The sequence below is a fragment of the Orycteropus afer genome, unplaced genomic scaffold (genome assembly GCF_000298275.1).
Source record: "Orycteropus afer afer isolate SDZICR_OR568_19922 unplaced genomic scaffold, OryAfe1.0 scaffold00040, whole genome shotgun sequence".
Lineage (NCBI taxonomy): Eukaryota > Metazoa > Chordata > Mammalia > Tubulidentata > Orycteropodidae > Orycteropus > Orycteropus afer.
The window spans coordinates 14,255,236-14,282,352 of NW_006921627.1; the positions used below are offsets into that span (position 1 = coordinate 14,255,236).

Sequence of the window (27,117 nt, forward strand, 5' to 3'; positions counted from 1 at the left end):
AAACCTCATCTCAGCTCTTAGGTTCAAATTTTCTGTTCAAGAAAAGTTATGATTTTGTAGCTTATCTGGCTTTTTCTTGTTGTCAGGGTGAGAGTGATTTTCTTTCTGTCTTTTTGCATAGTAAGTGGAAGCAAAAGAGCCCTGGTGGCACAGTGATTAAGTGCTTGGCTTTGAACCAAAAGATTGGTGGTTCAAACCCCCAGCCACTCTATGGGAGAGAGACGCAGCAGTCTGCTTCCATAAAGATTACAGCCTTGGAAACCCTATGAGGCAGTTCTGCTCTATCCTGTAGGATCTCTGTAAGTCAAAATTGGCTCAACAGCAATGGGTTTTGGTATTAAGTGGGAGTAGAACTTCTTACATATTGTTTCATATCATGCCCCTCCCCCTATGAAATTTGTGTTGCAAACAAATCCCCTTGTCATGAAAACATTATTTGTAATGGCTGTACACTACTTCTTTATTTTAATATGATAATTCACTTAAACAAACTCATATTATTGAACATTGTCAAAATCCAAACTAAACTTGCTGCTTTCAAGTCAATTCGACTCATAACGACCCTTCTTTGGGTTTCCGAGGCGGTATCTCTCCGGAAATAGATTGCCCTATCTTCCTTCCAAGGAGTGGCTGATGGGTTTGAACCACCAGCCTTCTGGTTAGCAGTCAAATGCCTTAAGTACTATGCCACAAGAGCTCCCGTTGAACATTGTATTAGACATATTTTATTTTCTTATCATCTCTGTTTCTACTTCAACTCACTTCCTGTAGTAGTGAACTCTTCTTCCTTTGGAGAACTGCCCTTCCCCAAGTCCATGTGGTTCCAGTGAGGTTGTCAATCATAGTACTCCATCACCCTGATCTCTATGTGTATTCTGTCCACAGTGATTGGTTTAGAAGTGAACATGTGAGAAAAGGAGGAACATAGTGCTTCTTCAGAAATTTCTCTAACATAGGTGAAGAAGTTTTGTCTATTTGAGTCATAGAATTGGAAAAATATGAATTGAAGACTGGCAGCTTCCAACTTCTTCACTAATTGGAGGAAAGCCTGTGTAGAAGGAGAAAATGAGGCCAGCCAGAGACAAACAAATAAGAGAGAAAGATGGGGAGATGTGAGTCCTTGCAGCATCAAGTTTCTAATTCCAGGCCCTAAAATCTTCAAGTTGCTCTTGTTCCTTCAGCTTTTCCTTCACTTCTGTGACCCACCTATGTTACCAAAAAACTTTTATTTAAGCTAATTTGGGTTAGTTCTTGGTCCAGAAAATATCCTCAATAATTTATACCCTCAGTGGCTGCTAAATCTTGCCATTATAAAGAATACTGTGAAGAAACTCAGTGTAGATACATTTTTGCATACATGCATGATATTTTTTTCCCATTAAGATACATTATTGAATAGGAGTCGCTGGGTCAAAGAAGATGTGAATCATAAAGGGTTTTCATGTGCACTGTGAAATTGCCCTGAAAAAAGTTGTCCAATTTATATTTTCTCTAGGATGACATATGTCCCTATTTCCCTACAATCACAGTACTGAATAGGATTAATGTAAAAAAAAATTCCCAAATAGAGGTTTATTGCTTTTTTATTGATACTGCCCCATACCTACATTCTCAACTCTAACAATAGAATGACAGAAGGACAAAAAGAGATCAAAAGGGAATGGGAATTAGAAATGAAGCCAGATGAAAGGGAGGAGTCCAAGATGTGCTCTGGAGCTTTACCGCTATTATTACTCAACCCTGGCTTTTCCCCAAAACTGGTATTACAGACAGGCTGAGCCAGTATGAATGTTCCAGGGAAAAATGAATTTGAGGAAGTGAACAGAAGACCTACCCTGTTCTACCACCCTCACCTGAGGCCCCAGCAGGCGATTGGTTGGAGCATTAGTTATAGCTCCACACCCTACCTAGAGGGTTAGTACATAAGCTGCAGTGGGGGAACAGATCTCAAGTTCCTGGCTTTCCCAGAAAGATGTGGGCCCAACTCCTTCTAGGAATATTGGCCCTATTGCCGCCAGCCGTTGCAGAAGAACTTCTCCCGTAAGTGCTTGGAGTAAGAGTTGGTAAAGCAGGTGGCTTCTTTGCCTATTTCTCAAACATAAGTATGGGGGAGAGGAGATACATTTTGGTTTATTTTTAGGAGGCTTAATTTCCCCTCCTTGATTTCGTGGGTCCTTTACTTAAAAAGAAGAGCTGAGGTACCAAAAGGAAGTTTTTTTGTTTGTTTGTTTTTTTAAAAAAGAAATGTATTAAAATTTAGTAGAGCCCTTATACCTTATTTTCTCCTTAGTAGCTAGGCATGGGAGTCCCTGGGTGGTGCAAGTAGTGTGTTGGCTTGCTAACCAAAAGGTTGGAGGTTCAAATCCACTCAGAGGTGCCGTGGAAGAAAAGCCTTGTGATCTACTGAAAATGCAGCCATTTGAAAACTGTATGGAGCACAAAGGAGCCCTGGTCATACAGTGTTTAAAGCATTCTGCTGCTAACCAAAAGGTCAGCAGTTCAAACAACCAGCTGCTCCATGGGCGAAAGATATGGCAGGCAGTATTATGTGTCAGTCTGCTTCTGTAAAGATTGATAGCCTTGAAAACCCTATGGGACAGTTTTATTCTTTCCTATAGGGTTGCTATGAATCAGAATTGACTCAAAAGCAGTGCGTTTGGTTTTTTATGGAGCACTGTTCTACTTTAACAGTTATAGGGCCATCATGAGTTAGAATTGACTCAATGGTAGTTGGTTTTTAGCTTAGGCGTAGGTTCTGAATGATGGGTCCCCAGTGGTGGGAGGTTTAAGTCTATTCACTGAATTATTTGTTACTTGTCTGCTTCTCCCTTGTAGAAAATAAGCTTCATAAAGCAGGGATTTGGTCTGTTTAATTCACTGCTATATACAAGCAAGGAGCTCTGGTGGCATAGTGCCTAAAGCATTTGACTGCTAATCTGAAGGCTGGTGGTCCAAACCCACCAGCCACTCCACGGAAGGAAGACTAGGTAATCTACTTCCAAAAAGATTTACCACCTTGGAAACCCAAAGGGGGTCGCTATGAATTGGAAATAAGTTAATGGCAGTGAGTTTGGTTTTTTTTTTTTTTTTTTTTTAGTTTTATATATCAAGTACTTAGGACTGAGTGTCTAGGTTTTCATTGAATTAATGAATCATTACTGCCCTGAAATCTTTTTTATCCCTTAATAGAAACTACCTGGTGACACTACCAGCCCAGCTTACCTTCCCCTCCACTCAGAAGGTTTGTTTGGATATGAGTCCTGGGTACTATGGTGTAAAATTCACTATTACTCTGGAGACCAAGGACAAGACCCAGAAGTTGCTAGAACACACTGGATTGAGGAAGAGGCACTTACATTGCATCTCCTTTTTGGTAGGTACAGATCGAGCTCCGGTTCGAATCCCTTACTTTCCCTATTCTCTTCTCTAGGCACTTACTATAACTTAACCTCAAATATGGTGTCCGTTATCTTATTTTTGTTATGGCCTCTAAACCTTTCTCCTTCAACCTTTGCTTCAATTCCTTGCCATAACTCACTTATAATTTCCTTGACCTTGGATTTCTACTTTTAGTTCCTCACCTTAACTTCTGATATTATTATTCCCCATAAGGTCCCTGGGTGATGCAATTGCTTTATGCTTGAATACTGACCTAAAAGTTGAAGTTTCAAACTTACCCAGTGGCACTTTGGAAAAAAGTCCTAGCAATCTGCTTCCATAAAAATTACAGCCAAGAAAACCCTATGAAGCAATCTACTGTGCAACACATGGGGTTGCCATGAGTCAGAATCAACTCTACAGCAATGGGTTTTCTTGGGTTTTTTTTTTTGGTTCTTTGTTTTTCTTCTTGGCAACTTGTTTTATGTCTCTACCCTTGCTACTCATATGTAACTCAGTTCTTTACTTTTTCTCTCCTGCTGTTGGGTTGAGAGTAGTTAATTCTGTTCCCCAATCCTCCTACATCTCCCCAGGGCTCTTCTCTCTTGGCCAGGTACCACCTCCTGCTGGCGGCACAGAAGAAGTGGCCACAATCTGGGTGTCAGGAGTTGGAAATAATGTCAATCTTGAGGAGACGAAGAAGATTCTAATTCAGAGGCAGGGGAGTGGCACCTTTGTACAGACTGACAAACCTGTCTACACCCCAGGGCAGCCAGGTAAAAATCTCACATGTGGGGTTAGATGAGAAACTGGAGAAACAGCTGTGCATAATGGTACTGAGGGAATTTGTGGTTTGTGTTGGGAGGTAGGCCTAGGATATAGGAAGTGCGGAAGACAGCCTGGAGAGGTGAAGTATTACAGTTGTTGAATAAATGCTCAATGTTACACAAGTAAAAGCGGTGAGTGGAGTTGCCATTGTGTGGGTGTTTCTAAAACAAAAGTACACGTTTCTTTGGAGTGGAATTTGACAAGTGCGGTTAGATTTCTAGGTGTTACAACAAGCTGCTTATAAGTGGATAGAAAAGCATTAGGGCATTTGGCTTAAGTTTCTGTATTTGTGTTGTACTTTCCCCATTAGAACACTCTACTCAGGAGCTCTGAAGAGAAACCTTCCTTGGGCTTTACTTTTCTCTCAAACTAGTTTTTATTTATTTATTTAAAGTATGTTCTACCTGATGAGTTATTTTTCTGACTCAGAGTGTGTGTGTGAAAGTAGAGGGGGTGGAAGAAGAGATGACTCTCACAGTGGAAGAAGTCCCTTTTACTAATGATGCCTGTCTCCTTCTAGTGTATTTCCGCATTGTCACCCTGACCAACGATTTTTTTCCAGTGAATGACAAGGTGAGGATTTTGTTGGGAGGAGGGAAAGGAAAAGGCATAAGGGCAAACAGAATAGGGAAGAGAAGAGAGTGTCTGCAAGGGTGAGAATCCTCTCTGTGTAGCTGCGACAAAGGTGCCCTGATGCCACATAGTTAAGCACTCAGCTGCTGACCACAATGTCGGTATTTGGACCCACCAGCCACTCCGTGAGAGAAAGATGTGGCACTCTGCTTCTGTAAAGATTTATAGCCTTGGAAACCCTCAAGGGCAGTTCTGCTTAGCCTTATACCAAAAACCAACCAAACTCACTGCCTTCCAGTCTATTAGACTCATAGCAAACCCCCTTGTGTTTCTGAGGTAGCATAGTACTTAAGGCATTTGATTGCTAACCAGAAGGCTGGTGGTTCAAATCCACCAGCCACTTCTTGGAAGGAAGATTGGGCAATTTACTTCCGTAGAGATACTGCCTTGGAAACTCAAGGAGGGGTCACTATGAGTCGGACATGACCCTACAGCAGTGAGTTTGGTTTTATTTTTGGTTTTATTACCATTATTGCAAAATTGTTACCAAAATTATCCCTTAGACTCTACTGCCCCCAGAGGTTGATTTAATTCAGTGCCTCTGTTATATTCTTTCTTCTCTGCCAATATGATGTCAGATTACTTAGAAGCTCTCTGATTTGCATAAACTATATTCCACTTGTAAAATTATTCCTTCCTCCCTACTCCATTTCTTTCTCCAGCTGCCTCTTTCAGTTAAAACATTGAAATTACCAAAAAGAAACTTACTGAGAAACTAAGGGATACAAATTGTGGATTTACGAGCACAGTATTGTTTCCTCAAACAACTAAAGTATATCTGACATTGAATAATACTGCCTAGCTTGTGCAGCAACAAGTTTACTAGAAACCTTAGGCAGCAGCCAGTTACAAATGCTATTTGCCTAGTTGAACTCATTTCCTCCTAGACCTTCCTTCTGGCTTTTATTATTAAAATTTCCAGACATGTCACATACATTCAACATATCTTTCATTTTGCCTATTTTTTATTTATCTCTATCTCTTTTTTCTGAATCACTTAAAAGTAAGTTGCAGGCATGTTGTTGATGTGTGCCATCGAGTCAATTCTGACTCAGAGACTCTATAGGACAAAGCAGAACAAGGCTGTAAACCTTTACAGAAGGAGACTGCCACATCTTTCTCCTGCAGAGCAGCTGGTGAGTTTGAACTGCCAACCTTTAGGTTAGCAGGTGAGTGTTTTACCATTGTCCCACCAGCCACTCAAATACTTCAGCATGCATCTTTTTTTCTGTTTTTAAATTTTTTTTTTTTTAATTGTGATTTGGTTGAAGATTTATAGAGCAAATTCACTTTCCATACAGCAGTTCACACACATTTTTGTCTCATGACATTGACCACAATTTACCACAATGCAACAACAGCTCCCCTCCCACTTCCTCCCCCTAGTTACGTCTTCCCTATGTCCATCCCTCCATGCACTTCTGCCCCCTCAGCTGTCTTCCTGTGCATAAGCAGCCCTTCTTTCTCCCATGATTTTTCTCTCCAAGGAGTGTATCTACCTCAGGTAAATGTTCAACTCATATGCCTATCTTTTGTTTGGCTGGAAGCCACAGGTGTGGGTTCAATTCCAGACCTGAACGACAGTTAGGGGCCATAGTCTCAGTGGTTCCATCAGGCTCTATCAGACCAGCAAACCTGGTCCCCCCTTTTTTTTTCTCCAAATGATTTTGAGTTTTGTCCCACATTGTTCTCCCTCTCTATCCAGGATCTCCTACGTAGATCCCCTTCCAAGTGGTTGACAGTGGTAGCCGGGCACCATCTAGTTCTGGTCTCATGGTCGTATAGGCTGCAGATCAGATGGTGTATCATTCGCTAGGACTAATTGTTTCCATGAATTTTTGGTTTTCTTCATTCTTCTTTCCTCTGGATGAGGAGAGACACATCATTGCACATAGATAGCCGCTTGCAAACTTTTAAGATCCCAGTCGCTACTCACCAAAGTAGGAGGTGGAACAATGTTTTGTGTAGTATGTTATGCCAATTGAGCTTGATGTCCACTGCGATTATGGTCCCGGGGAGCCCACAGGTTCAAGTACTCAGTCCCTCTGGGTAGCTGGCTGTGACCAAGCAGTGACTACAACTTTGTCCCTTGTCAGCTCTATTATATATCTGGGAATTCAGATCATACAAATAAACTTATAGGACCATTGTCTGCCAACCCTATACATGTTCTTGGGTACACTCCCTGCTTCATAGACATACCTACTAGTTCAGCCTGTTCGCCCATCTATTCACCCGTATACCCATGTTTGCCTTCACTGATAATGCAGTACTGTATGTTTCAGCATGCATCTTGAAAAACTAATATTTTAAATAATATTATCACACCTAAGAAAGTTAACAATAATTATTTCATATCATTTAATACCCACTATAAAATCAGATTTTTCTAAATGACTTTTGGAGGTTTTTTTTTTTTTTTTTTAACTAGGATCCAATTAAGTTCATGCATTGCATTTGATTTTTTCTTTTTAATTTTTCTTCATAAAAAATAATTCCCTCATTTTTTTCCTCTGGACTTTTACACCCCACCCCCACCCCCTAGAGAGAGATAGCTAAGTAGATAAATTTTAGGCCAGATGACTTGTAGAATGTACACATTCTGAAATATAACCTTAACTTTTGAAGAAGTCTACTTGTCTTATAGGAGCTCTGGTCACGTAGTGGCTAAGGCACTTGACTGCTAACCAGAAGGCTTGCGGTGCAAACCCACCAGCCACTCCTCGGAAGGAAGATGAGGCAATCTACTTCCGTAGTGATTCTGCCTAGGAAACCCAAAGAGGGGTCGCTATGAGTCGGATCTGACTCGATGGCACATAACAACAACAACACTTGTCTTATAGAATATTCATTTGTCAGCTATTTTCTTATAGTATAATTTAACTTGTCCCTCTAACCTCTGGAAATCACACCAGAAGTCTTAATTAGGCCTAGTGTAAACTTTTTTTGACAAGGCTATTTCTTAGGTGGGAGCTCTGGTGGCGTAGTGCCTAAAGCATTTGACCGCTAACCAGAAGTCTGGTGGTTCAAACCCACCAGCCACTCCTTGAAAAGAAGACTGGGCAATCTACTTCTGTAGAGATACTGCTTCAGAAACCCAAGGAGTGGTCACTATGAGTCAGGAATCAACTCAATGACAGTGAGTTTGGTTTGGTTTTATTTCTTAGGTAATACTGTGAACCTCATATTGTAGCACATCAGCACATGATGGCAGGTGGTTCCATTGTTAGTGATGATGAGTTTGGTTAAGGTATCTCTCCATTGTAAAGGTATGTCCTTTTCTTCTTCAAATTAGCAAGTAATTTTCTGGTGAAACTTTAGCACTTAGCACAATGATCTGTTCCCCACAAATTTAATGAACTAACAATCATTTTCTTGGGGAATATGCATAATCCTTTGATAGAACTCATTTGAGCAACAACAAACTCTTTTAATGGCTTTGCAAAATTTGAATTGATTCTAGCCCAGTGGTATTCAGATAGCAGAGGAAGAAGCCAGAAGCCGACTGGTTTCCAAGACAAGGTTTAAACATTGGCGAGGCTCTGGGTGCTTGCTTATGCTTTCTTTCGGGACATGTGGAAGAGCTGTCACAGAGAACCCTTAGGGACGCTGAGGGGTCTGAGCTCTATTTCTTCCAATATTTTGGAGCTTGGCAATCTTTTTGAGGAAATCTCGTCGCCATCCTTGCCTACCTAATAAACTCAATAAGCTTTCATTGTTCCTCTCACTGGGGCATAACGGTGTCATCTATGAAGAAGGGGTGGGCAATGAGTTAGGAAGAATAAACTTGTTGCCTTCAGCAAGCTTATCCATATTTACATATCTATCCTGCTTTAACCCACCTTATCTGGTTTTCCTTTGCAGTACTCCATGGTGGAACTGCAGGTAAGTAAACATTTCTTTTTCATCTCTGTGAGTTGTACAGAAGGAGAAATGAGAGTCTGGTGCTAAACTTTAAAGCCAGAAACTATCCTGAGAGCTTGGCCCAGACACATGTATTCACAATCGCACCAAAGCTTCTATCTGCTCTTTGCCTCAGCCCTCCTGTCCTCTCAGACTTAAACCTCTGTAGACAAAGTCACCAACCTCTGCTGTAACCTTACCTCTCTGATCTCATAACTTCTCTATACCATGCTAACTCTGCCAGTTTGGCTCTGTCCTCCTCTTAGTCTTAAGTAATAGCCCTTGTCAACCTTATCACAGACACTTAATAGTTGAATAGTTATATGAGTACCCATGACAAGTTTTTTGTTTTTTTTTTTCTCTTAGAAGGAAAGGTACTGGAAGGGCAAATTCCTACATTATCCCCTCCATTTTTCCATCATATTACCTATCTCTCAGATTCATTTTACAATGAATCTCTTCCACTTCTTTCTTTAGTAGGAACCAAGAAAGGGGTAAACACTCCAGCCTACTTTCTGAAACTGGTGTTAACACCTTAAGGGAATCAGTTTAATAATTTTAATTCACAAGGACTCATTTCCTCCCAAATGAGGGCTGGACCTATAGAAGATTTATCCCATATAGCAATGAAGAAAATTTTAAATAACATAAGGAGGTGTTCTCCCAGTAGACACACCACAGGTTTATGTACAAGAAGTCATGAGAAGCACAATACTGTCAGTTTTGTAGGCATGCCCAGCTTCAACCTTTCCTATTTTTTGCAGTGCAAAAGCCATAGTGACCCCAGTGCAAAGTGGACAGCCAGTAAGCAGGCGTATTATTCTGTTTCTCTTTACTGGGCACAGGATCCAAATAACAACAGGATTGCACAGTGGTTGGAAGTGATGCCTAAGCAAGGCATTATAGACCTGTTTTTCCAACTGGCATCTGAGGCAATGCTGGGCACCTATACCATAGCAGTGGCTGGAGGCAAGACCTTTGGCACCTTCAGTGTGGAGGAATATGGTAGGTTGGGGAATTAACAGATCAAAGTATTGGGCATAATCTTTTTTCCAAATCAGCAAAGGTAACATAAAATTATGAATAGATGAGTGATTTATTCATTTTTGAATCAATGCTATACCAGCTAATAACTCAAACAGCATTCTACGTTAGTCATGTTCTGGACATTCTAATTATCCCATGTTTATATCCCAACTGTTCACTGTAAAGCCAAGTTCTCCTCTTATGCTTTATTCATTTGTCTTTCACTCTCTCCAGTTTTACCTAAGTTTGAGGTAGAAGTGGTGGAACCCAAGCAGTTATCGACAGTGGAGGAAACTTTCTTAGTAAAAGTTTGTTGTAGGTAAGAGTAGAAGTTCTGGATCTGGTGGAAATTAAGGCTATATTGACAGAAATGAAGAGGGGATGTTATAGGGAGAGGGATTGTAGGGATAAGGGGTTAAAACTTGGGATGTTTTATGTAGTTCAGAGTCACGACTTATCCAAGAACATATTTTCTAGTTGTGTTTCTGTTGCTACTTTCCACTGGTAACTCCGTGATTTAGCTTGGCAGGACACAATTCTAAGTCCTGTGAAGAGAGGGGGGTAAGTATAAAGAGCCCTGGTGGTTAAAGCAGTGAGCTAACCAAAAAGTCAGTAGTTCGAAACCACAAGACGCTCCATAGGAGAAAGATGTGGCACTTTGCTTCTGTAAATGATTTACAGCCTTGGAAACCTTGTGGGGGCAGTTCTACTCTGTTCTATAGGGTTGCTATCAGTCAGAATCAATTCAAAAACAGTGGGTTTTGGTTTATAAAGGAGAAAAAAAGACACAGTTTCTGTCCTTAGGATGGTCCTTACTATGTAATGGTGTAACAGCAATATTCAAGGGCTCTGAATAAGGCCAGGAAGGGAACAAGAATCGGAGAAAGTAGGATTGTTGGAGCACTTTCAAAAGTTGAGGGTTTAGAGAAGAAGAAAAAAATGGTATTTTAGGGTCGGAGGGTTGGATCTCAAGTGGAATTTCCCAACTCTGACTGTGCATGCTTTTCTGAGTTAGGTATACCTATGGAAAGCCTGTGCTAGGAGCAGTGCAGGTTTCTGTGTGTCAGAAGGCCTATACCTACTGGTATCGAGCGACAGAATGGGAGCAGCTGCCTGACAGATGCAAGAAACTCTCTGGACAGGTGAGTAAATGGGATGAAGTAGACCCAATGTGGAAAAGTGGTAACAAGCCCAGAGTAGAAAGCATTTCACAGGGTTATTATTCCATACCAAAGAGCTAAGCACTGTCTCTTCCTAAACAGATGAGGTCTTCCAGAATCTGCCTTGGAATCAACAAATTAACCTAAACGCATATGAGATACAATTTTCCAGGTCTGCAGTTGGTTCTCTTCCCATTCACATATCCTAGAGCTTCAGAGTCACTTCTGGATTATATATGTGCCTGTCTATGGAAATGTGTATAAGATCAGACTAGGTGGTGCAAACAGCATTCAACTACTAAATAAAATCACCTAGCAGAGCTGAGGAAGAAAGGCCTGGTAATTTGCTTCCATAAACATTACAGCCAAGAAAACCCTATGGAGCAGTTCTACTCTGTAACACATGGGGTTGCCATGGGTTAAAATTGACTCAATGGCAATAGGTCGATATGGGCTTTTATATACTCCCTATTTAGGATGTGGGAGAGTTGTTCCACTTTAAAGATGAAGAACCTAAAGTATAGAGATAAGAAATGATTTCCTTCTATACTACATTAAGGAATGGAAGTAGAGATTAGGTCACTCATTTTTCTCTCCGAACACCTCTGCAGACTGACAAAGCAGGATGCCTTTCCGCCTCTGTGGATATGTCTACCTTCAACCTCACTGGCTACACATACAGCCACAGTGTCAATATTGTGGCTACAGTAGTGGAAGAAGGGACAGGTAAGCTGGATACAGTTTGGCTCCTTAATAAAAGAGACAAACTTAATCAGAGGGTTCATTAGTGTTTGGGAGTGAATGGTTCCTGGTTCACATTCAAGGGGAAATGACATATTTTACTCTCCCATCTACTGCCTATTTCTCTAGTAGTTTGGGAAGGAGAATTTGGTCTGACTCTTTAGCCCAAAATATATTCAACTTTCATAGTTCCAGTGTCACCATCCTCTCAGGGATTTTATGTCAAATGTGAAGAGAAAATATGAGGTATTTAGATCATCATTGATCTGGTTTTCTTCTGCAGGTGTGGAAGCCAATACCACACAGGAGGTCCACATTTCTTCACAAATAGGATCAATGGCCTTTGAGGACACCAATAATTTTTATTATCCCAATTTCCCCTTCACTGGGAAGGTATGTTGAAACTTGCCTCTACAGAGAGTAAAAAAATGCTTGCCCACTCCCTTTTGCCTCCTGTGGGTGTATAATAATAGCTGGCTTACTGCCAGGCATTTTCCTAAATGCTTTGTATGTATTAACTCATGTAATCACTACAATAGCCCAACAGGGTAGACACTATCTTACAGATAAAGAGGAGACTGAGGCACACAGTGGTTAAGTGATTTTACCAGCTAGTAAGTGGCAACTGGAACCAAATCCAGGTTTCCTGCATCCAGAGTATGCTCTCTTGATTCTTGTGCTGACCTTAATTATGCACGAGATGTGCCTTGAATATTAATGTGACTACAGTGCCCTTACTAATGTCAGGAACTCATCTTCTAATGACCAAATCTTTGCATTTAAGAGCTGTAAGTGTTCTGGAAAAAGTCTTGATGGCACAGAGGTTAAGTGCTTGGCTGCCAACTTAAGGGTCAGAGGTTCAAACCCATCAGGACCTCCATGGAAGAAAGATGTGGCAGTCTGCTTCTGTAAAGATTACAGCCTTGGAAACCTGTGGAGCAGTTCTATTCTATTCCATAGAGTTTCTATGAGTTGGAATCAACTCATGGCAACAGGTTTGGTTTTTGGTTTAAGGGTTCTGGAGAAATTTAATCTGTGGTCCTGCGTCTAGACAAACTTTTCTGGGCAGAAAGCCATTTATAGCACTTTAAGCATTCTCTTTAAAGAGTTAAAATTTTCCTCCCTCTAGGAGCCCTGGTGGCATAGTGCCTAAGGCATCTGACTGCTAACCAGAAGGCTGGCAGTTCAAACCCACCAGCCACTCCTTGGAAGGAAAATTGGGCAATCTACTTCCGTAGAGATACCTCCTCAGAAACCCAAGGAGGAGTCTCTATGAGTCAAATTGACTCGACAACAGTGAGGTTTTTTTCTTTTCCCTCTAGTTTATATTCTTCACTTACCAAACAACTGGTCAACACAATAATATTGTGTATCTTTAGACCCAATTACTCCTCAATCATCTTTTCTCTAGACCAAGGGTAGATCCAGATTTTTCTAGGGCCTGTGGATTACACAATTTGCAAGGGAAAAAGGGCTCTGCTGAAAGAAAGAAAGAAAAAGAAAAAAGGCAAAATAACGTACAGTGCTTTGGAAGAGGCCTGTACGAGTAAGGGGCCGTACAAACTAAGTTTTATTAGCTGTGCGGTAAATCTGCCTTTTCCCTAAACTAAGGAACTTCTGCTTGTTTCTTAGTTTCTCATAGATCCTAATTCCTTGCCCTTGAATCTCATATCTTTCTCTACACTCTTTCCTGAAATATATTCTTGAGTTTCACTTCACTTTACCCCTTACTTGAGCCTATTCCCAATCCAACCCTAATGTCCTAATGACCTTTATCCCCAGATAAGAGTCAGGGGCCATGATGACACACTCCTCAAGAAGCATTCAGTGTTTCTGGTGATTTATGGCATAAACGGAGCCATCAATCAGACCCTCATTACTGACAACAATGGCCTTGCTCACTTCAAGCTGGACACAGTCCATTGGAATGGGACAGACATTTCTCTGGAGGTAAGCACAGAGGAGGACTCACCTTCCCAGCAAGGAACCTGGAGTTTAACTTCAAAAGTTTCTTGTTTCAAAAGTTTCTTGTTTCATGTCTCCCTACCTGCTAAATTCTATCTTACTCCCTAGTCATGTTCCACAATTGACAAGAAGATTTAAAACAAACAAACAATATATATATATATATATATATATACTTCCTGTTTTCAATATAAATCAAATAGCCCTTCAGATCAAAATGAGTTTCCACTAATTTATCTTACAATTTATCCCTATTGCTGTCTGGTCCTATATATGAAATCAGAGTTGTTGTTGTTAGAGTTGTCCCCTGACTTATGGAAAATCAGAATAGAGAGGAAAAGATTATTCAGAGTCAAGTCTTCCTCCTGTTCCCCATCCCCTCCCTCGTATTACACATAAAAATAGCAGGGAAGAGGATCCAGATTTTAGATAATCTACAAGGGAGGCTATTTGTATCAGTTATCAACTGCCACAACAATGCTGCCTAAAAAACAACTGCAAAACTTTAGCATCATATAATAAGTAGTTTTGCTCATGTACCTGAGATAGTCAAATAAGCAGCTGTCAGTTTTGGTGGGCTTCCTCACATGTCTGTGGGTCAGCTGGCTATAAGCTGGTCATCCATATGTTTCTCTTGCTCCAGCAATGTAGCTTGGACATATTCTCATGGCAATGATAGAGGTGCATATGCAAAATGGATGTGTTCAAGGGTTTTTTCAAGCCTCTGCTATGCTTCATATGCTAACATCCTATCCCAGCAGCAAGTCACATGAGTCAGACTGAGAGGGCTCTACAAGATTACATGACAAAAGGTGTTGATACAGGGAAGGGCTAAGAAATAGAGCCACACTGTTGGAACCCCTGAGACTATGGCCTCTAGCTGCCTTTCAGCTCTGGAATTGAACCCACTCGTGTGGCTTCCAGCCAAACAAGACAGGCATATGAGCTGAACATTTATGTTAGGTAGATACATTCCTTAGAGAGATCAATCATGGGAGAATAGAAGGGCTGTCTATGCACAGGGAGACATCTGGGGGGGGGGCGGACAGGAGTGCATGGGAGGGAAGGACACTGGGAAGAGATAACTATGGGGAGGAAGTGGGAGGGGAGCTGTTGCATTGTGGGTAATTGCAGTCAATGTCATGAGACAAAGTAGATGTGAGCTGCTGTATGGAAAATGAATTTGCTCTGTAAACTTTCACCCAAATCACAATAAAAATTAACAACAACAACAACAATAGAGCCATGAATATAATCCTTCAATCACACTATGTAAGCAAACACATACTATTTGCTTTGTGGCTAATTTGACTATCTCTTTACTGTAAACATGATACAATCACTGTACTCAGAAATAATTATTTTTTAATCTTATTATCCTCTATGCCTAGTTTTCTAAGCCCTGAGTTTTTGAATCCACCAGCTACTCCATGGGAAAAAGATGAGGCAGTCTGCTTCTGTAAAGATTTACAGCCTTGGAAATCCTATGGGACAATTCTACTTTGTCCTATAGGATCGCTATGAGTCAGAATTGACTCGATGGAAGTGGGTTTGGTTTTGTTTTTTGTTTATGTGTCTAATAAATTTGGAAGCACATGTTGAAGACCCCCTCCCCATCTCTATCTCTCAGGGCAGGTTCCAAATGGAAGATACAGTATATAATCCGGAGCAAGTGCCTCGCTACTACCAAAATGCTTACCTACACCTGCGACCCTTCTACAACACAACCCGCAGCTTCCTTGGTATCCAACGACTAAATGGTGTCTTAAAATGTGGCCAGCCCCAGGAAGTGCTGGTGGATTATTACATTGATCCAGCTGATGCAAGCCCTGACCAGGAAATCATCTTCTCTTACTATGTGAGGCTGGGAAATGAGGATTGGTAAAAATTTGTTGGGAAGGAAAGGGAATGAGGAGAGTCAGCCAGAGAGAGTGGGAAGACTGTCTAGGTAAAGAAACAATGTAAGCCAAGTATGAAATTTCAAATTTTCCAGTAGCCACATTTAAGAAATTAAAATAAATATGTAAAATTAACTTTAATAATATATAGTTATGTGTTACTTGATGTCTGTCCAACGACATATATGTCTGTGGTCTTGTAAGGGTTGTTTTTAAAAAGGGAAAGCAGCTCTTTTTGTTTATTTCCAAACCCAGACTCTTATAGCACTGGACCAAGAGTGGGCTACAGGCAGGTAAGGCAGAGGACATGGCTCTGGGTGCAGGCTGCCAAGCTTGGTGTGGTGGCCGGCTAGGTGGAACAGCAAGCAGGTCTGGGTATGCGCTGCTCCCTCCCTGCTCGCTTCCTCTAGCTCCAGCTGCGGAGACTACTGCCAGTGCTGCTCCAGCCTTTGCCAGCAGCAGAAGCAGTGGCAGCTAGGAGAACAACAGGAAGCAGGCTCCCCTATGACTTTAATATGGTGTTTGCACAATATCCAAATCACATAGCATCCTATTTCATAGAACATGTCTTGGATGTTAAACAACACATACCTGTATTTTATTTGACCAAACGTATCAAAATATTATTTCATAATATAATTAATATAAAATTCTAGACATTTAAAATTGTTTGTTCCAAGTAAAACTTTGGAATTTAGTGTGCATACATTACAGCACATCTCAGTTTGGACTGGCCACATTTCATGTTCTTCATAGTGTGGCTACTGGCTACTGGATTGCACAGGACGGGTATAGAGGATGGAGAAAGATTAGGAAAGAAAGAAATTTTGAGCAAAATGTCAGGGAAATTGTGTAGGAAAATAAGACAAGGAATTAATAAGATAAGAAAGTCTTGCTGGCCAGGGCCAAAAAGAGCATGGGAAATAGAAGGGCAGAAAGGGCTTGGAACTTGGATAATTCTTATTGTGTGTTCTATCATGTTAAAATTAATATTGATAACATCTTTGTTGGGGTAGATAAAGTCACAATTTGTAGTCTGGAAGAAATGCGTAAGCTTAGCAGCTTTGATGATAGTAGGGAATTGAAAAACCAGTTATAAAAACTCTAATTTATGGCAACCCCCTGTGTCAGAGTAGAACTTTGTTCCACAGGGTTTTCAATGGCTAATTTTTTGGAAGTAGATCACCAGGCCTTTCTTCCAAGGTACTTCTGGGTGGAGATGAACCTCCAAGTTTTCAGTTAGCAGCCAAGTGTGTTAACTGTTTGCACTACTCAGGGACTAGGGAACTGGAACTATGTAAACCCAGATTTAATGGCCCAGGTCTCTCTTTAATCCTTTGTCATCCTCTAAGTCTCTGAGTGACTTTCTACTCACTGGATCATCCCAGTGTCTTCTAAGTCATGGATCATCATGCCAAGACGATAACCCTGACACAAAAGAATGAGGAGGGCTAGATTATTTCCTAAGAAGGAAAATAATGCTGTTGTCAAGTAATGCCTTCAGGACAGAAGCATGGAGAAGCCTATGAGAAAAGTGAGGTTGCTACTGAGTAGTGAGGAAGGTGAGTGTCACATGGGAACCTGAAGAACCAGCCACTGCGCTGCTGCAGGGGTTCTCAGATGACAGCCTGCCTAGGAGCAATTTCAGTGAATCAGATTTCAAGTGATAGGAAATAGTTTTTTTTCCAGAGCATCAAATGTCAGAAGGGCTTAGGACAGTTTGAGGTACACTCATATCTACTGAATTTTGAATTGAGTGGTAATAATAAAAGGTCATGAAGATGGATTTTAGCTGACTTTTACATTATGAGAATTATATGAGAATAAAACGTATATCCAGAAAGTCTCTTTCCCTGAGATCTTTAAGAAATGACAGATCCTGGGGAATCACCATGAGGAATGCTTTCCAGGCTATCTCATCCAGAAGCAATAATGACCTTGTGGTTCTCTGGTATTTCCTACTGGAGGAAGAACTATAGGATCTGTTGGCACCATCCTGCATTTGAGAGGCTAAGGGATACTAATTAATCCAGACTCTGGAATTAAAGGAGCCTCTTCTCGTGGAAGAATGCAGGGAAGCACCAGAAGTAAGGTTAAGGCTAAACTCCCGTAATTCCTGTTTTTATGATTATTTTCTTCTCTTCCTTAGTTAATAGGAAAAGGGAATTTGGAGATGGAGGGGCAAAAACACCTGAACTCTAAGAAGAAAGGTGAGTGTATAAGCTTCCCACTCCTCGGAAGGAAGGTTGGGCAATCCTACTTCCGTAGTGATACTGCCTCGGAAACCCAAGGAGGGGTCGCTATGAGTCGGGGCCGACTGGACGGCACATAACAACAACAACAACAAAAGAGGAAGAGATTCTTTTGCTGTTGTTGTAAAAATATTTGTAACAACATTTGCCAATTTAACATTTTTTTTTCTTTTAAATTTTATTTATTTTGTTGTTCTTGGTGAGAATATATACAGCAAAACATACACCAATTCAACAATTTCTACATGTACAATTGAGTAACACTGATTGCATTCTTCTAGTTGAGCAACTATTCTCAGCTTCGTTTTTGAGTTTTTCCTCCCTCATTAGCATAAACTCACTGCTTGTTAAGGTTCCTATCTAATCTCTCAAGTTGCTGTTGTCAATTCGATCCCTTGTAAATAAGTATTAAAAGAGCATAATGCTCAAGGCAGATAGAGATAGATAGATAGATAGATTTTTTTTTAATTGTGATTTGGGTGAAAGTTTGCAGAACAAATTCACTTTCCATACAGCAATTCACACACACGTTGTCTCATGACATTGACTACAATTTACCCAATGCAATAGCTCCCCTCCCACTTCCTCCCTATAGTTACCTCTTCCCTGTGTCCACCCCTCTGTGCACTCCTGCCCCCTGAACTGTCTCCCTGTACATAAACAGCCCTTCTTTCTCCCATGATTGTTCTCTCCAAGGAGTGTATCTACCTCAGGTACATGTTCAACTCATATACTTGTCTTTTGTTTGGCTGGAAGCTACTGGTGTGGGTTCAATTCCAGATCTGAAGAGCAGCTAGGGGCCATAGTCTCACAGTAGTTCTACCAGGCTCTCTCAGACTAGCAAATGTGGTGTCTTTTTTTTTTCAAATGATTTTGAGTTTTGTTCCACATTGTTCTCCCTCTCTATCCAAGATGTCCTACATAGATCCCCCTCCGAGTGGTTGACAGTGGTAGCCGGCCACCATCTAGTTCTTCTGGTCTCATAGTTGTATAGCCTGAGGATCACATGGAGTACCTGTCTCTTGGACTAATTGTTTCCATGAATCTTTGGTTTTCTTCATTCTTCTTTGCTCTGGATGAGAAGAGACCCATTGTGGCATTTAGAAGTCTGCTTGCAAGATTTTGAGATCCCAATCTCTACTTGCCAAAGTAGGGGGTGGAACAATGTTTTGTAGTGTGTTATGCCAATTGAGCTTGATGTCCCCTGCAACTACGGTCAGGACAATAGTTTTAGGGGTTCATCCACACTCTCTATAGCTCCAGAAAATTTAGAGTCCATGAGAATTTGAAATTCTATTCTGCATTTTTCCCTTTAGATTAGGATTCTTCTGTGGAATCTTTGGCCAAAATGGTCCGTAATAGTAACTGGGCAACATCCAGTTCTGGTCTCATGGCAAAGGACATAGTTGTTTATGGAGGCAATTAGCCACACAGTCCATACCCTCCTCCTATTCTGAACTCTCCTTCTCCCTCTATTGTTCCAGGTAAACAGAGACCAATTGTTGTGCTTGGGATGGCCACTTGCAAGCTTTTAAGATCCCAGGAACTATGCAATGAACTAGGAGCTAGAACAGAAACCACATTATTAAGCCAGTTAACTGGGATGTGCCATGAAATCATGACCCTAAATCTCCAAACCAAGGAAACAAATCCCATGAGGTGTTTGATTGTATGTAAGCAACCCCTGCAGCCAGTCTTTTTTTTTTTCTTGTCATTGTTGTAAATATATCTATTACATGACATTTGCCATTCAATTTTTTACAGGTTTACAATTTATTGACAACAGTTATAGTAATCAACTGTACAACCCTACTGTTAATCAATGCAGTTTTTTCATCACCATTAAACCCCTTTTTCCCCACCCCTCACACCCCTGGTAACCACTAGTAAACTTTGTTTTTCATTTACCTTGTCTTGTCTTTTTTATGTAAGTGAAATCATATATTTGTCCTTTTGTGAGTGACTTATTTCACTCAGCATAATGTCGTCAAGCTCCATCCATACTGTGGCATGTATCAAGACTTCATTTCCCTTAATGGCTGAGTAGTATTCCATTGTATGTATGTACCACATTTTGTTTATCCCTTCATCTGTTGATAGGCATTTAGGTTGTTTCTACCTTTTGGTTGTTATGAATAGTGCTGCAGTGAACATTTGTGTACACGTCTCATTTTGAGCCTTTGCTTTCAAGTCTTTTGGGTATATATCTAGGAGTGGAATTGCTGGGTCATATGGTAGTTCTATTCTTAGTGTTTTGAGGAACTGTTATGTTGTTTTTCACAATGGCTGTACCATTTTGCATTGGCATTAGCAATGGATAAGTATTCCAGTTTCCCCACAGCCTCACCAATATTTATTTATTTATTTTATCTTAGCCATCATAAAAAAAAAAAAAAAAAAAACCTCACTGCTGTCTAATCAGATCCAACTCATAGTGACCCCTCCTTGGGTTTCTGAGGCAGTATCACTACAGAAATAGATTGCCCAACCTTCCTTCCAAGGAGTAACTGGTGGGTTTGAACTGCCAGCCTTCTGGTTAGGAGTCAAATGTCTCAGGTACTACACCACCAGAGCTCCTTAGCCATCGTAGTGGGAGTATAATGGTATCTCATTGTGGTTTTGATTTTATTTGGTGGCCACGTAAATGTCTCCTTTGGTGAAATGTTTATTAAAGTCCTTTGCCTAGTTTATGGTTGGAATATTTGTCATTTTATTGTTCAATATATATTATTATAAGGAGCTCTGATGGCATAGGGCCTAAGGCATTTGACTGCTAACTAGAAAGCTGGTGGTTCAAGCCCACCAGCCCCTCATCAGAAGGAAAACTAGGCAATCTACTTCCTCAGCGATACCACCTCGGAAAACCAAGGAGGGGTTGCTATGAGTCAGAATTGACTCATTGGCAGTAAGTTTGGTTTATATGTTTTTATATGTTATTAGATTCTTGTTGGATATAAGGTTTCTGAAGATATTCTCCCCTTTGGTAGCTTGTCCTTTCACTTTTTTTGTAAATTCTTTTGATGACCAAAAGTTTTAATTAATTTATTTTATCTTAATTTATTTTATTTGTTTATCTTTTGCTGTTTGTGCTTTTGATAGTATATTAAATAACCCACTGTTGAAAGCTAAGCCTGACAACATTGCCTTTGATTGTTCTTCTAAGAAATTTATGTTTTTTGTTTGTACATTTAGGTGCTTAATCCATTTTGAATTTGTTTTTGTGTATGGTGTATCATTTTTCTGCACACGAAAATCCAATTTTTCTGCCATCATTTACTGAAGAGACCATTTTTTCCCCCATTTAATGGATTTAGCACCCTTGTCAAAAATCACTTGATCACAGATGTGTGGATTTATTTCTGGACTCTTAGTTCTTTTCTATTGGTCTATGTTTCTATTGTTATACCAGCACCAGGATGTTTTGACTGCTGTAGTGATTAGTATGCTTTAAACTCAAGAAATGTGAGTCTTCCTACTTTGTTCTTTTCTTGCAGCATTGGTTTAGCTAATCGGGGTCTTTTGTCTTTCCATATGAAGTTGAGAGTTGGTCTTTCTATTTCTGTAAAGAAGGTTGTTGAAATTTTGATCAGGATTGTGTTGAACCTATAGAATGATTTGGTTAGTATCACCATTGTAACAATATCATGTCTTCCAAACAATAAACACAGAACATCTTTCATTTATTTAAGTCTTCTTTAATCTCGTTTATTAGTGTTTTATTTTCTTCATTTATGAATCAATTTATTGTTTTTGACGTGTACAGTTTAGTCACATTTTACATTAACCATATTCTGCAGTGATTACCACTATCCATTGCCAAATTTCCATCATTATAAGCAGAAGCTCAACACTGCGTACATAATGACTCCAGGAAAGGGATGTTTTAATCCTCCAGAAAGTAGTTCTTATATTAGAAGCAATGAGAACAGAACACTAACTATAATGATAGAAGATTAGAAAGATGAGAAGTAGCATGTTTACAATGAGCCCAACGAGAACTACAAACATATGGGTAGATGTGGTTGGTCAGTGAGTATGCACTCTCATTCTCCTGTGTCCTCTCTTCTTTTTCAGGACCAAAAGGCTCCTTCTCTCTCTCACTGACCTTCACCTCCAGGCTAGCCCCTGATCCTTCACTGGTCATCTATGCCATTTTTCCTAGTGGAGGTATAATAGCTGACAAAATTCAGTTCTCAGTGGAAATGTGCTTTGACAATCAGGTAAAATGGCAGTTCAGGAGGGTAAAGAAAAAGAGTTGGGCAAAAAGATCTTGTGTGTGTGTGTGTTGGGGTTAGAGACAAGGCAGGGGCAAGGAAGCAAGATAATATTTAAGTTGAATGTTGTATTTATGGGAGCTTTGGTGGCATAGTGCCTAAAGCATTTTGACTCCCAACTGGAAGGCTGGTGGTTCAAACCCACTAGCCACTCCTCAGAAGGAAGTTTGGGCAATCTACGTCCATAGTGATACCACCTCGGAAACCCAAGAATGGGTTGCTATGAGTCTGATCCAACTCCAAAGCAGTGGTTGCCTTGCCTTGCCTTGCCTTGTATTTATAGCTTTAGAAAGTTTGATTGAAATTGACCTCTGTCTGCTTCCCCTTTTTAAAAACCCATGCCAGGAAATCACATGTTCTATATAATTATTCCATATATTCTCTTTTTCCTACTGTCTGTCTTCTAAAATTTCTGTATAATTGGACACCAATCTTAAAGAGCTAGAGCTTACAAAAAGACGTATAAAAGTGAGGGTGTGGGCCACACACCACAGCTGGGGTATAGTGGCTGATGATCCAAATCATACTGTTTCCCTCCTCTCCAGGCTAACCTAATATCCAAGTCACACCTTTCCTTCCTCCAGGTTTCTCTTGGCTTCTTACCACCCCAGCAGCTTCCAGGAGCAGATGTGGAGCTAGAGCTTCAGGCAGCGCCTGGGTCTCTGTGTGCAGTCCGCGCTGTGGATAAGAGTGTCTTACTAACTAGGCCCGAGAGAGAACTGAGCAACAGCTCTGTGAGTAATCTGCAGATGGGCAAGGGAGAGTTGACAGAGGAGACCATTAGTCTGCGGGCACAATAACAGATGGATCACAGGAAGTGGAAAGAAAAGTTTTAGGGAAATGGTGCGCTGTAAGGAGGGGTTGCTATGAGTCGGGGCCGACTCGACGGCAAATAACAACAACAACAAGGTGGCAGAAGGGCAGGTGTGGAAATCAAGGCAGAAACGATTGTATGAGAAGGGCACAGTTAATATGGAGGTGGAGATAAGGAAAGAGAATAAAATAGGGGGTAAAGAAGATGGATTATGAAAACAGGTGAAGTAGAGGTTAAAATTTGAAAAGTAGGAGAAGTAGCTTGGATAGCATAACTATAGTGAGAATTCTGTAGTAATGAAGACAAATAATACAGGAGTATTGAACTAGAATGTGGCACTAGAATCTGAGAGAAGTTTCTCAATTGATTTCATTTTATATCAAAACTTTATTTCCTTTTCCCTTCTCACACTAGGTCTACAGGATGTTCCCATTCTGGTATGGTCACTACCCCTATCAGGTGGCTGAATATGATGAGTGTCCAGCATCTGGCCCATGGGACTTTCCTCAGCCACTCATTGACCCGGTGCCTGAACAGCGTTGGAGCATTAATTCTGCTATCTGGAGGCCCTGGTTCTCTGACAGCACTGACCTTTTCAGCTTTTTCCAGGTACATCCTCTCACCCATGGTGTTCTTATAGAAACAGTGGTGATGGGAGGGAGGAAAGGAAAGCCCATACCTAAAAAACCAGGGACCCAGGTGGGCACTGACAGGGACAAAATGCTAAAAGAAGCTCCTGGCATGTAAGGTAATCTCTATTGGTTCTTATGCTTATGCTTGAAGAAATTGTCCAATTGCCTTGAAAAGAGAAGCTTTGTGAGATACTGTAAAGCTAGACCCCTCCTTGCTCTGTGGTCCCTGAATCTGTCTGTGGTCCTCTAATTCTTATGGGCTCAGTTAAGGAGAAAAATGAAAGAAGATAGATACAAGATCTCTTATTATTATAAAAATATTTTACACCTATTTTATGAAAAGATGTTCGGGAGGCTTTGTGGCCCAAGTCTTGATCAGGAGGTCTGTGAGGTCAGGGACTGTGTGTTGTTCATCTTTGTATTCTGTCTAATGCCTGACCAATCATAATGCTCAATATATTTCTGTTGAATTGAGTGAGCTAATATGTCCCTGCCCTCAAAAAGTGCAGAGTAAGTCAAATAATAAGGGCACAGGCTCTTATATTTGGAAGAAGAATTAACTATATTTAACAATGAAATAAGTTTAATTGAAGACTTTCACACTAGCTGGAAGTGAGCAAATCTTGGGACATGAACACCACCAGTCTTACCAGTAATAAGAAAAGAATATTTTGGTTCAACATTTTAATGGTGTAATTCCTGGCAGTGGCTTTTGAAGTAGGGGAGGAGATCACCTAACACTTATATTTCTGGTTTCTTTGGTACCTATCAGAGCATGGGCCTGAAAATATTGTCCAATGCCAAGATCAAGAAGCCAGTAGATTGCAGGCACTGGTCTCCAAAATATGCTACTACAATGGGTGGAGGTAAGCTACCTCTATGGCTTATAGATTCAAGCACTTGGCACTTTTTTTATATATAGGATAATACATTACTATTGCAATGCAAGGGGACACTTGTTGTTGTTGTTGTTATGTGCCGTCAAGTCAGACCCGACTCATAGCGACCCCTCCTTGGGTTTCCCGAGGCAATATCACTACGGAAGTAGATTGCCCCATCTTCCTTCCGAGGAGTGGCTGGTGGATTTGAACCGCCAGCCTTCTGGTTAGCAATCAAGTGCCTTAACCACTATGCTACCAGAGTTCCCAAGGGGACACTACATGGTTTAAAATCAAGAAGTGAGTGCGTCAGGATTGTATTCTTTCTCCACACTTATTCAATCTATATGCTGAGCAAATAATCCGAGAAGCTGGACTATATGAAGAAAAACGTGGTATCAGGATTGGAGGAAGAATCATTAACAACCTGAAATATTCAGATGATACAACTTTGCTTGCTGAAAGTGAGGATGACTTAAGGCACCTACTGATGAAGTTTGAAGAATACAGTCTGCAGTATGGATTACGTCTCAATATAAAGAAAACAAAAATCCTCACAACTGGACCAATGAGCAGCATCACAATAAATGGAGAGAAGATTGAGGTTGTCAAAGAATTCACGTTGCTTGGTTCTACAATCGAAGCCAACGGAAGCAGCAGTCAGGACATTAGACGACGTGTAGCATTGGGAAAGTCAACTGCGAAGGAACTGTTTCAAGTGCTGAGGAGCAAGGATATCTCCTTGAGGACTAAGGTGCGCCTGACACAAGCCATGATATTTCCAATCGCCTCATATGCATGTGAGAGCTGGACAATGAGTAAGGAAGACCGAAGAAGAGTTGATGCTTTTGAGTTGTGGTGCTGGCGGAGAATGCTGAAAGTACCATGGACTGCTAAAAGAACTAACAGATCTGTCCTGGAGGAAGTGCAGCCAGAATGCTCCTTGGAAGCAAGAATAGCCAGACTTCGTCTCACCTATTTTGGTCATGTTGTAAGAAGGGACCATTCCCTGGAGAAGGATGTCATGCTTGGTAGGGTGGAGGGTTGACGAAAGAGGGGGAGGCCTTCAATGAGATGGATTGACATGGTGGCTGCGATGATGGGCTCAAGTATAGCAGGGATTGTGGGGCTGGTGCGGGATCGGGCAGTGTTTCGTTCTGCTGTGCATGGGGTCGCTATGAGTTGGAAACGACTCGATGGCACTTAACAACAACAACATTGCAATGCAGAAGCTCTGGTGGCATAGTGCATAAGGCATTTGACTGCTAACTAGAAGGTTAGTGATTCAAACTCACCAGCCACTCTGCAGAAGAAAGACTAGGCAATCTACTTCCATAGAGATATTGGTTCAGAAACCCAAAGGAGGTTGCTATGAATCAGAATCGACTCGATGGCAGTGAGTTTGGTTTGGTTTGGTTGGAACTCTGGAAGCTCCCTCATTGCCTCCTATTTGTGAACTGAGCCTCCAACCTTAGGATGAGAATGGATTGTACCAGAGATACTATAAACCTAGACCCCTCCTTGCTCTATGGTCCCTTCATTCCTATTGGGTCAGTCAAGAAGAAAAGTGAAAGAAGATAGATACAAGATCTCTTATTATGATAAAAAATACTTTGCACCTATTTTATGAGCAGATGTTTGGGAGGCTCTGTGGCCCAAGGGAAGTTTCCAAAGGGTCTCTCTTTGAGAAGAGAGACTATAACACAGGCCCTTTGAGAAGGGCTTTTGAAACCTGCAGCCCTTATTAATTCATTGCCTGGCCAAACTTCTCTTTCAATTACCCCCAGTGGCCTTTGTGACTACTTAGTTCCTCAGTAGTCCTTTTTCCATATTTCTGATCAGATGTTCTCTACTTCTTTTGAATTACTTACTAGTAGTCCTTCTACCTCTATTCATCTCACAACTGGAATATTCTGTTTTCCAAAATTTTCTTGATCTCCTCAGCAGGTGGTGGTATTCGTAGAGAGGGTTTTGAATTATCATCTTCATCACCTCAGTCAGGGGACTCTCAGGTCCGCCAGTACTTCCCAGAGACCTGGATCTGGGATCTGTTTCCTATTGGGTAAGTGGTGCCTCAAATGTACAGCAAGATTATGCAATGTGGAGTGAGTAGAGAACTCAGATAATTTCTAATGAATCCAAGTCCCTAGATAACAAAGTTAGATGGGGGCTATGGGAATTCATTTCTTTCCCTGAATTTTTATACAATTATATACAATCACTCAAAACAAATCCACACTTCACACCCACTAAGATGGCTGCAATTAAAAAAGAAGAAGAAAACAAGTGTTAGCAAGGATGTGAAGAAATTGCAACCCTCATCCTTCGCTGGTGGATTTGTAAAATAGTACAATGACTGTGGAAAACAATTTGGCATTTCCTCAAAAAGCTAAACATAGAATTGTGTTATAGTCAAATCATTTCACTCCTAGCATATACCTAGTAAAGAATGCAAACAGATACTTGTACATCATTGTTCATTGCAGCATTATTGACAACAGCAAAAGGTGGAAACCACCCAAATATCTGTCAACATATGATTGGATAAACAAAATGTGGTACATATGGAATATTGTTACTCAGCCATAAAAAGAAATGAAATCCTGATACATGCTACCACATGAACAAACCTTGAAAATGTAATGCTAAGTTAAAGAAGCCACAAAAGGACAAATTTTGTATTCTACTTATATAAAATATCTAAAATAGGCAAGTGTATGGAGACCAAAGTTTAT

At 40.7% G+C, this 27,117-nt stretch overlaps 1 protein-coding gene across 1 annotated transcript in view; it reads left to right on the plus strand.

The window, feature by feature from the left end:
* Positions 1-1,972: 1,972 nt before the first annotated feature.
* LOC103193850 (alpha-2-macroglobulin-like protein 1) overlaps positions 1,973-27,117 on the plus strand; it is a 53,957-nt gene continuing 28,812 nt past the window's right edge. The window contains exons 1-18 of the mRNA XM_007937160.2: positions 1,973-2,040; positions 3,190-3,373; positions 3,992-4,154; positions 4,727-4,779; positions 8,704-8,724; positions 9,588-9,747; positions 10,003-10,087; positions 10,784-10,910; positions 11,540-11,654; positions 11,953-12,062; positions 13,452-13,619; positions 15,265-15,492; positions 17,682-17,742; positions 21,859-22,004; positions 22,643-22,792; positions 23,287-23,481; positions 24,277-24,370; positions 26,330-26,444. Of these exons, the coding sequence (XP_007935351.1) occupies positions 1,973-2,040; positions 3,190-3,373; positions 3,992-4,154; positions 4,727-4,779; positions 8,704-8,724; positions 9,588-9,747; positions 10,003-10,087; positions 10,784-10,910; positions 11,540-11,654; positions 11,953-12,062; positions 13,452-13,619; positions 15,265-15,492; positions 17,682-17,742; positions 21,859-22,004; positions 22,643-22,792; positions 23,287-23,481; positions 24,277-24,370; positions 26,330-26,444 (2,243 nt within the window). The remainder of the gene's footprint in view (positions 2,041-3,189; positions 3,374-3,991; positions 4,155-4,726; positions 4,780-8,703; positions 8,725-9,587; positions 9,748-10,002; positions 10,088-10,783; positions 10,911-11,539; positions 11,655-11,952; positions 12,063-13,451; positions 13,620-15,264; positions 15,493-17,681; positions 17,743-21,858; positions 22,005-22,642; positions 22,793-23,286; positions 23,482-24,276; positions 24,371-26,329; positions 26,445-27,117) is intronic.